This window comes from Macaca nemestrina, chromosome 3 (assembly GCF_043159975.1).
Source record: "Macaca nemestrina isolate mMacNem1 chromosome 3, mMacNem.hap1, whole genome shotgun sequence".
In the NCBI taxonomy this organism is placed as follows: domain Eukaryota; kingdom Metazoa; phylum Chordata; class Mammalia; order Primates; family Cercopithecidae; genus Macaca; species Macaca nemestrina.
The window spans coordinates 118,290,844-118,301,583 of record NC_092127.1 but is presented as its reverse complement, the minus strand read 5'-3'; the positions used below and the strand labels follow the sequence as shown (position 1 = coordinate 118,301,583).

The 10,740-nt window shown below is 43.2% G+C and overlaps 1 protein-coding gene across 7 annotated transcripts in view; it reads right to left on the bottom strand.

Annotated features, from left to right (window-relative positions):
* LOC105463533 (steroid 5 alpha-reductase 3) overlaps nt 1-3,905 on the bottom strand; it is a 42,353-nt gene extending 38,448 nt beyond the window's left edge. The window contains exon 1 of one of the 7 annotated variants that reach the window (XR_011621190.1): nt 3,489-3,880. Coding sequence is in view for 6 of the 7 variants with exons in the window: in XM_071093382.1 (XP_070949483.1) it covers nt 3,489-3,709 (221 nt within the window). In the remaining variant the exon portion in view is untranslated. Of the gene's footprint in view, nt 1-3,488 lie in introns of all 7 variants that reach the window. The other 6 variants (XM_071093382.1, XM_071093379.1, XM_071093381.1 and 3 more) reach the window with 6 other exon arrangements.
* Nucleotides 3,906-10,740: the final 6,835 nt, after the last annotated feature.

Genomic DNA, 10,740 nt, shown 5'->3' with positions numbered 1-10,740 from the left:
CTAATAACAAGATCTAGTGGTGAAAGACTACAGTGTTCTCATAGCGATGAAAACAGTAATATTTTGAGGTATCATCAATATTCTTAATGTAATATAAAAAAACTATCACAGAGTTGCAGGTACTGCTAATTCTACTGTGGTTTGTAGATTATATTCATAATTAAGGCAATGCTAAATTTCAGCTAGAGGTTAGTGAAAATAAAGACATAACTTTCTTCCAATCCAAGTTTGCCCTGAATTCTATCCACAGATCCTCTGAACCTCCAGTTAATGCTCCCTGGATTCCAGTGGGGAAAGTCTGGGCAGCTCTTTTTGCCTCTAGAGCCCAATTCAATTGCAAAGCTTCGACACCATTTGGAATCATTTTGAAATTTAAGAAGTTCTTCTACATTCACTATGCAACCCAGAGCATCATGATACATGTTCGAGGTTGCCTGTTTATTCAGACTTTCTGGGAAATCAAGACTCTAGGAACCAAAAGGAAAACAAAAAAAAGCAACCATCACCTCAATTAAAAAAAAAAAAAAAATCTACCAGACAGGAGTCATGGAAACAAACATTCCAAGAACCGATTTTAGGTTTTATTCTTGCCTCCTTAGGAAAGAAAAAAACAATTACAAAATTACCTACATACTACCTTATTTGCAGAAATGTGATTTACAACTGCCTATTTTTAACTATAGCAATTATGAACTTCTTTTCATTTTTAAGAGTACTGCTAGAGGGCCAGGTGCAATGGCTAATGCCTGTAATCCCAGCACTTTGGGAGGCCAAGGCAGGTGGATCACTTGAGGTCATGAGTTCAAGACCAGCCTGGCCAAAATGTTGAAACCCCATTTCTACTAAAAAATACAAAAATTAGCTGGGCATGGTGGTGTGCACCTCTAGTCCCAGCTACTCAGGAGGCTGAGGGAGGAGAATTGCTTGAACCCAGGAGGCAGAGGTTGCAGTGAGCCAAGATCAAGCCACTACATTCCAGCCTGGGTGACAGTGAGACTCCATCTCAAAAAAAAAGAGTACTACTAGATTTTGCACAGGAAAAATATTCAAATATAAGTATCAAGGTTAACGTTACCAAATGATTTTAAATTTGGATTAACCAAGATATTTACTAAATGCTACCATCTGGGATAAATCCATTCCTACTTGATCTTTCACACAGATTGAGCTTCACATGGTACAAGATATTTCCCATGAAGTATACCAGAGCATAAGAGCTTGGGATTTAAATTCCAACAGGCAGGGTTCAGGTACCACCCTTGCTAGTACTAGCATCATTGCACAAGTGCGATCTTCTAAGTTTGAGTTTGCACATGTGTAAATGGGAATAATGACAATAACATCTCCCTCACAGGTCTACTGTGAGGATTAAGTGAGGAAAGGCATGTACTCCTTAGTAGTCATCACATAATCATATACGTAAGCACTTAGTCAATGGTGGTTACTATTAATAAACCAGTAAAATCTCTCTTACATGCTCCTTAGCCATTAACACATTTTTTTAAAATGATAAAAGTGATAAGCATCTTGTCAATGAAGACTCTTTGGAAAATACAGAGACATATAAAAAAGAGGCCATAGACTCTTACCTCCACCCAAGTCTATCTCCCTTTTTCATATAAACAGGGGTACAAAATTTGAAAAGAGAGTAATACATGTATTAATTTTTTGGAGACACTGCCAGTTTTGATGCAAGTTATCTTTTTTTTTGTTGGAATAAAAATGCCTTTAATTACTGGTCTGGATATTTTGTACCTTCTCCAGTACTAAAAGAAACGACTGTTTAAATTTAGAGAGAGAGGGAAAAAAGGGCACTTGAACACTATGGGAGGTTCTACTGTAGAATTCTGGAAGAAGAAAAAGGTGTAAATTATTTCACAATACAGTAGAAATTACAGGAAGTCCAAAGAGTACCAATTGTTACAGTAATGAATAAGGATAAGGCACCAAGTCTCTTTTTTGACTGTCATATAATAACAGACTTGAGTTGCAACAGCTGGTGTGTATGCAAGTTCAGGGGATGATTTTACAGGTGCCATTTAATCCAGGTACACTAGACTAGTGCCTTTCTCAAAACTCAGAAAATAAATTGCTGCGAAGTTAAAAGGACTTAACCCTGATTACAAATGGGGTAACAGGTAATTTTTTGCTTAAAGAGAGCCTCTAGGAAACAGGAGGTTTGATCAGTTTGTTTCATGTACTTCTACTTCTTCCCTTTAGGGTGCCTCAGAATGACCTGGTTCTCCCTTCTCTGTGTTAACACCTGACACATCTTTCTCCGACAGTCAAAACTCACAGATTATCCAAGTTTTAGAAGCCACGTTATACTCGTCCCTTTGTTGCCTGCGGACCTGGGGCACTGCCTATGAGTGTTTCAAGGGATAACCCAGATGTTTTTAAACTTTAAAAAAAAATTTTTTTTAATACAAGGTCTTTCTCTGTTACCCAGGCTAGAGTACAGTGGCATGATTATAGCTCACTGCAGTCTCTACCGCCTGATCTCAAATGATCTTCCTGCCTTCATTCCAAGTAGCTGGCACCACAGGCACACGCCACCACGCCCTGCCAATGTTTTATATTTTCAGGAGAGACGGAGTCGCACTATATTTCCCAGCCTGGTCTCGAACTCCTGAGCTCGAGCGATCCGCCTGCCTCGGCCTCCTAAAGTGCTGGGATTATAGGCGTGAGCCACTGCGCCCGGCCTAAAATGCATCTTAAGAGGCACTGTTCTATTTCTACCATCTCGAATAGTATTTGGCCAACTCTTCCCAGCTGTGTCCTGAATTCAAAGTGGAAAAAGGAGAAGAAAATTATAACAGGTCTCACAATCTCTGCTTCTATTCAAACCCTGACGATTTAATCTTTCGCTGAACTAGGTTACAGAATCTTTCGAAAGTCAAATGGAGCTTCGGGACGGGCCTGCCTATGACGTGCACCTTGGATCACCTTCCCCAGGGGCACCTGCCTAGGTGCGGGCTAGGGCGACTCAGTCCTTTGTTCCCACTGCGAGGGTTGGGGAGAGAAATGGGGGAAGCCGAGGCCGAAGAGCCAGCCTGACTTCATTTCCACAAATGATTCCGGTGACCTCAAGTTAGAGTATGAGCCACTGGAGTGCAGGGGACGGGCAAGAGGAGAATCTGGGGCAAGGGGGACTTCATTTTGCCGCCTAAATTCGGATGACCAGGCCTAAATTCGGATGCGTCGCCATTTCCCACAGGGAAAGGCTCCGTGCGGCTATCAGTCCACATTCCTCCAGCCGAGTGCAAGCGGCTCCGCTCTCCCTCGGCGTCCGCGGACACCTGGGCACTGCTCCCCCGAGCCACGCAGCAGCCCGGGCATGGCCGGGGTCTGGCGGAGGGAGCGCCGTGCTGCGCCCGGGAACCCGCCGGGGCCTCCTAGGCCGGGTCCCGCCTCTGCTGCCCCCTGTCGGCTGCCCGCGAGCCGGGGCGCCCTAACTCTCCGCGCCTGGGCCTCCGCGGCTCAGTTACCTCTTGGGGACATCAAAGGCGCGGCAGGCGGCGGGGCGCGGCGGCTCCCCACACTTCGTTTTCCCATAGCGTATCAGGTCCTGAAAGATCGCGCAGCCCGGGAGCAGGCCAGGCGGCAGGAGCTGCAGCAGTAGGGTGAGCAAGAAGGCGGCGGTCAGCGTGAGCCACACCGCGCGCAGCGGGTTCAGCGCCGAGAGCTCGGCCTCCGCCCAGGGAGCCATGGCCCGCGTGCCCGCCTTCCGAGCTGCTGGCGCCCCCACCGCCCGCTTGTCCGCGGAAAAGCGGCCACTGGAGCGCCGCGCGCAGGTCTCAGCCTAGCGGGACGTCGGTGACGCGGTGGGGGGCGGGGACGCGCAGAGCCCCTCCCGGAGTGGCCGCTCAGCCGCGGAGGTCCTTGGTCCCGGTTGTGCTGGCGCAGGCTGGTCGCTCGCAGTCCCTAATCTGGATATGGAGATGCTTAGATGGATTTCGAGAATATGATTAATCAGAAGTAAAGACGCAAAACAGATGAGACCACGTGTCTGCCACTCTTAGCATTATCTCCAAGGCAAAAAATGGAAACCTTACATGTTCCACTTTATTTAGCTAAATTGTGCTACACTAACATGTTAGAATATCATGCAGTCATTGCGAATTATTATGACGAGTGTAGAAACACAGAAAGCTGTTTAGGAAACAGTATGTGAAGTGAAAAAAGAAAACCAGATGTAAAAATACATAGCTATGATTGCAAACAACTGTATTAATATGAATGTTTGTATATATGGATAAGGCAGATCACACACAAAAATGAATAATCGTGTTAGGATGTTGGAAATGTGTTGCATATGTGTATAATGTAAACATGTAGACAAGTAATTGCACGTAATAATAAAAATTATAGTGGTAAAAACTGTGTTTAAAAAACAGCAGTCGCTTCCCAATAGGGTTTCAATCCTTAAAAGCAAAGTTTTTAAATTCCATCAGCTGTTTCCTGTAACATTTATCTCAGGTAGTGACAATGCTATTTATTGACTCACTGATTTTAAACAACACTGATTTTATTTACTATAAGTGAAAATCTAGCTCTTTTAAGTATTTAAAAGCCTTTAAAATGTTAATTCTGAAATATTGTATGCCTACTGTATGACAGGCATCATTTTGGATACTGAGGACAGAGGGGTTTACAAGACAATTGTCACTGCCTATTTGGAGCTTACATTTTTGAGACTGGGTGGTGGGTGAGAAGTGGAAGAGGGGAGAGGTAGCCAACTCATCACCCTTACTCCAATGAGATAGCCGATGTGTGTGTTGAATAAATATCAGGGTGGGTAGGTTAGTGGGACTTTGGATTGTTAAATGAGCAAGCTTTTAGAATTTTGCTTCTTTGTGCAACAACACCTAAGGCTTTACCAATCCTTTGACAGCCAGGTGATAAAGGATGGTCAAATTGGTATTCTAGCTAGGACAATGAAGCCTTATTGAGTGATCCTGGATCTCTTTTGCAGGAGTCGCCCTTTCGCTGTTTCTTTCCTTTTTTTTTGAGATGGAGTCTAGCTCTGTCGCCCAGGCTGGAGTGCAGTGGCCTGATCTCTGCTCACTGCAAGCTCTGCCTCCCAGGTTCACACCATTCTCCTGCCTTAGCCTCCTGAATAGGTGGGACTACAGGCACCTGCCATCACACCCGGCCAATTTTTTTTTTTTTTTTGTATTTTTAGTAGAGACGGGGTTTCACTGTGTTAGCCAGGATGGTCTCGATCTCCTGACCTCGTGATCCATCCGCCTCAGCCTCCCAAAGTGCTGGGATTACAAGCATGAGCCACCGCACCTGGCACCACTTCACTGTTTCTTTATTGTTCTTAGGTTAACTCCCTGGAAATGCAGCTGGCTTTTCTATGATCTCTTTCTTTTCAGAGAAGCTACTTGTAAGTGCATTGCAGGGACTCAGTTTCCTAGGTAGGAGTTTCTCTTACAGTTGTCTGACCTGGGGGAGGATTGAAAACAAGGTAGGAGTGTGTGTGTGTGTGTGTGTGTGTGTGTGTGTGTGTGTGTGTGTGTGTGTGTTGTGGAAACAGGAAGGGTTGAGGAGGCTGGAGGGGAAAATTATCCCATATATTTTTTTGATTTTTTTTTTTTTTTTTTTTTTGAGATGGAGTTTCACTCTTGTTGCCTGGGCTGGAGTGCAATGGCACGATCTTGGCTCACCGCGATCTCTGCCTCCCGGGTTCAAGCTATTCTCCTGCCTCAGCCTCCCGAGTAGCTGGGATTACAGGCACGTGCCACCAGACCAGGCTAATTTTGTATTTTCAGTAGAGACAGGGTTTCTCCATGTTGGTCAGGCTGATCTCAAACTCCCGACCTCAGATGATCGGCCTGCCTCGGCCTCCCAAAGTGCTGGGATTACAGGCGTGAGCCACCCTGCCTGGATATTTTTTAGATTATAATCAGCATGCACAGTTTATATTCAGCGAAGCCCCCTGTAGATGGCAGTGGCTGAACAGAAAGCCATAAGCTACACCCTCCCGGGAGTATTTGTGAATGTAAATCCTGACTGGAGTGAGTTAGTTCGAAAGTGGAATACCAGGCTAACATCTGTTAGAAAGATCATTGCTAATAAATATCAGTGAGCATTTTTTTCTTCATTTAATTAACTGCACTACATGTTCAACAAACTACTGGTCTTGCCTGCAGTAAATGGCAAAGCCATTTTTCCAGTTGCTCAGGGGAAAAACGTTGAACTCAGCCTTGATTCCTTTCTGTCATAGTCTAAATACAGTCAGTCAGCAAATCCTGTTGGCTCTACCTTCAAAATATGAATCTAAATTCAATCACCCTTAGAGTCAGTGCTTTAGGTCACAAGCCATCTCAATAAATCAGAAAAAGAAAGAAAACATATAAGGACTACTAAGTAAGAAATAACACTGTCATTATTTGATGATTATATGAAACTCCAATAATAGAAACTCCAATGGCATGCACAGATAAGGTATCAGAACTAGCAGGAGAGTTTGGGGAGGTTGCTGGAGATAAAAATCTGTTCATAAATATGATTTCTATTTCCCAGCAACAAACAGGAAATTGTACATTTTTATTTCTCAGCAACAAACAATATATTGTATGTTTCAAAGATACAATTCACAATGGCATAAAATATATGTCTAGGAGTAAATCTAATAAGGATATAAAAGATGTTAGAAATACCAAAATTGTTAGAAATAGATCATTGGTGCGGCAAAGAAAAGTCGGCACAGAGACAAAAGATCCCTCAGCAAGGCCATCTTTACTTTCTGCAGAAAGGGCGTTCAGTCGCAGATGGAACCATGGCGAGAGCACCCTTGAACAAAAGAAAATGAGACATAAATATTTATCCCTTACGCATTTGGGTTATCCTTACTGCTGTGTCCTGCATCCATTGGCTGGAGTGGGACCTCACAATCTTTTTTTTTTTTTTAGGACAGAGTTTGGCTCTTGTTGTCCAGGCTGGAGTGCAATGGCACGATCTCCGCTCACCGCAACCTCCGCCTCCCAGGTTCAAGCAATTCTCCTGCCTCAGCCTCCCTAGTAACTGGGATTACAGGCATGTGCCACGATGCCTGGCTAATTGTGTATTTTTAGTAGAGATGGGTTTCTCCATGTTGGTCAGGCTGGAACCTCACAATCTTAAATTGATACCTGATTTGCTAATAACCTGAAACTTTTCTGAATAGGTAAATGCAGGGAAGAACAAAGAAGTTGCTTACGAAAGGTGTAAGGAAGCAATAACGTTTCCAAATAAGGAAGGGGCATAGGCTGTGAGCTGGAACCTGCCTGTGAGCACGTCCAACAGTTACATAGGATAGGACTTAACGAAGAGTTATTAGCACAAAGCAAGGAGGCTTGAAGAAAGTCTTTAAAAGAAACTATTATTTCTAACACTTATAATTTATTCTTTAACAAGAAGGAAATCTTTAAAGAGGAAACTTTTTACTTTCTACAATCCCTCCTCTTTTAATTGTCCTCTTCAAACTTGATTAACATGTGTTGGCTTAGTTGTTTTGATTAACTCCTGGATGTGTGGTACAACATAATACCTAAGATGAAGGAGTAGAGTACACTTATTATAGTTGTTAAAGAGGTAAGAATCGAGGCTACAGTTTTTTTCTTTTTCTGTTGATGAAATGTCAAGGTAAAAGGGATAGCCAATTGAACTAAAGTGTAAGTACTGCTCTAATTATTTGGCAGAGTGTCCAGTAAAGGTCCTCTATAATACCACCATACATCCGCTCAGCAATGAGTAAGGGCAGACTGATGGATCAGCTCTTGGAAGTGCCTGACTTCACTGCATCCTGTTAAGTCTCCAAGGAATGCCAAAATTTTCCTCTTGTCATTAGAGACACAAGGTAAAGTTGGTTTTGGAAGATGGAGACTGGATGGCCCTCAGGGGCTGACCCACAGGGTGTTGCGCTTCAGGAAATAGCGGGGAAAGAGCTTGGTACAATTTGTTATTCCAGGCAGTGGAATCTTGAAAAAGAGCTACCATGCACTCCATGTCCGCTTGATTTGAGGACCACCCCAGTGGAAAGGGAACAACCTGGGCCTTTGGCCTACCGTGCACACAAGCCTAACAGTTGCTTTTGTTTGAAGTGTGAAAGGAATATTTAATCCATTTTAACCAGGCATTTACATCTTTATACCCTGTTTCAATGGCTATGGTTTACCTTAGGTCTCCTATTTCTACTGCTGAGACCTTACTTTTGTCATCTGGCATGAGGCAAGGCATAGTTTGATTTCATAGGTTTGGGAAAGGGGCAGTTGTAGGAGGTGAAGGAGGGAGAACAAAGCGCATCTTAAAGAAGCCTATAGGATCCTTTCCAGTGACCTCTGCTCCTAGACCGCAGAAATGCTCTAAAGTGGGGTTAGAGTTGCTAGTGGTAGGAGTAGTAATGGATGTAGCAACTGGGTTAGGAAAGGAATAGATAGACTAAGCTTTTCTTAGCTTTTATTTGGTAGGGCTTGATCCAGGAACAATGGCCCATGATTCTTATGATAATGGCGTTTGCTTGACTTGGGTGTGATGTGTCCATCCCCTTTCTGCTATAGGAACGGCAGTCTTGGTGGTTAGCAGCACAAGGTAGGGTCCTTCCCAGGCTTGCTTGATTTTCCCTTCTTTCTACGTTTTGATGAGGAAGTGATCCCCAGGGTGGTGCTGGAAACTCCAAGGGCGGTGCCTGTGCTAAAAGACCTTTTGTTTTAAGGGGAAGAGAAGGTTGAAGGTAAACCAAGTATATAATTTCCGAGAAATTGATCTTTTGTTTTAAATATGGGGACATCAGCAGTGGACTTTATAGTCCTTTAGTGCCTTCTTGCTGAGAAATTTCTTTAGCACCTATTTTTATTAGTTTTTTAGACCAAAGAAAGCCAAACACCATTTTATATTTGACAATGCTTCCTGTATGATTTTATACCAAATAAACTGAATTTTACCTTTACATTAGTGTTATTAATGTTACACTTAATTTTAACAAAGCCTTGTAGACATATTTATCCAATTTTAATGTCTGACCATAAAGTAAGATTTTTATAGACTCTTTTTAACCTTTTAGAATTGTTGTTAAAGAGCAGGTTAGTGCTTTAAGAAAAACCTGTTGTGCTTTTAATGTCCAGTTCACAGAAAAACTGGGTGATACCCCTTTAACTTTAGCCAATGTTTACACACAGAATTTCCTTTACAATTAATGTTTCAAAGCTTGCTTAAACCTTTAAAACAAATCTCTAAGATGATAACCATTCTTTTCCAAAGCAAAATTCCTTCATGTCTGTGGACTACACTGCCTAAGGCCACAGGATTAGAAGTTAGGATAAAATGCATGTGACACTTTTAACTTTTAGGAAACTTTACTTTTGTTGAAAACCTTGTAAGTTTGCGATTTCAATTATCCTTTGCTATTAATAAGACCTTGTTTAGTCCAAATTTAACTTAGAATTGGTATAGGTGACTCCTTCCTGAATTCTGTAAGTATTTTAAGGCTTGGCTAAGTGCAAACAACTCACCAACTATTAGGCAATTTTCCTAACTACTTCTAGAAGAGTTTCCCTATTACTTACTGAGTACCCATTGTCTTTTTCCCTCAATCACCCAGGAGGAACCATCTATTGTCCTGTCCTGAAGCTTCTTCTAGGTCTGGTCGGACCTTTGTATGGTAATTAATTAAGATTTAGATGCCTCCCCATCTTCCCCTCTTAGAAAACCTGCTGGGTTAAGGGAATTATTAGTGGTTAATGTTAAATCATCTTTTTCTAAGAGAACAGCCCCATACTTTAAGGTTCTTGAGTCAGTCATGCTACCTTTTTGCTTTTTTTTTTTTTTTTGACAGGGTAGTTCTGACCTGGCGAGGTGTGCTCACAAACAGGTTTCCTCTAAAAGTTATTTTTCTACTTTCCTACAACAAAGCAGTTGCCGCTACAGATTGAATGCATTTGAGCCATCAACAGGTTACTGGGTTAAGGATTTTTGATTAGGGTATTACCAAGGCTATGCCCTTGTTTACACTGACAACAAGGTGGAATGGCTGCTTAAGGAGGGTAAAGCTGGAATAGCAGCTTTTTTTTCTTGTGTTTGGGCCTTTCATTATCCTTCTAATATTTTAACATATGCCCTAAAGGACTACCAGAAGGAATCTGATCACCTTCACCTCTCCCTGAGTCAGCTTTACTCCCTGTCCTCATTTTACTCATTTTACTGGAAACGTTTCCCTTGGTGGGTACCCGGTAAGATTCAGTCTCCTGAAATTAGCGGAAAGCTCAACCCCTCAAACCAGGGATGTCTTGCCTTGCCTGCCCTGGGAGGTTGACCTGTTTCCTCCCTTTCCCCCTCAGAAGGTCTCTTGCACACTTCCCACTCATGTTGTCCTCTCTGGCCGCTTCCCCAAGGGAGAATTAGGCCCCTCTTAGTGTTGGCATTCCGGTATAAATCCCACGGCAGGATCCACCCTAAGCCATATGAGGTAGCTAGGGGACCGCGGAGAGGACCCACTCACTCCATCCAGCAGCAGGACTTGTCACACAAACAACACGGCAAGCAGGGTCGTCTGTGATCATTCACACACATACACATTCAGCCCTGTGGAATTTCACCACCAAGGAAGTACTTTATTGACTCTCGTGGCTTCTTTTTCGTTGGTCTGTGTGCAGAGTCGTCACCATGGTATATGAGGATCCTTTACCCCAGGTTGCTGGCCAGTTTCTTTCCGTGTTGCTGAGAGTCTGGGCTTATTCATCACACTGGGTGGGTCTC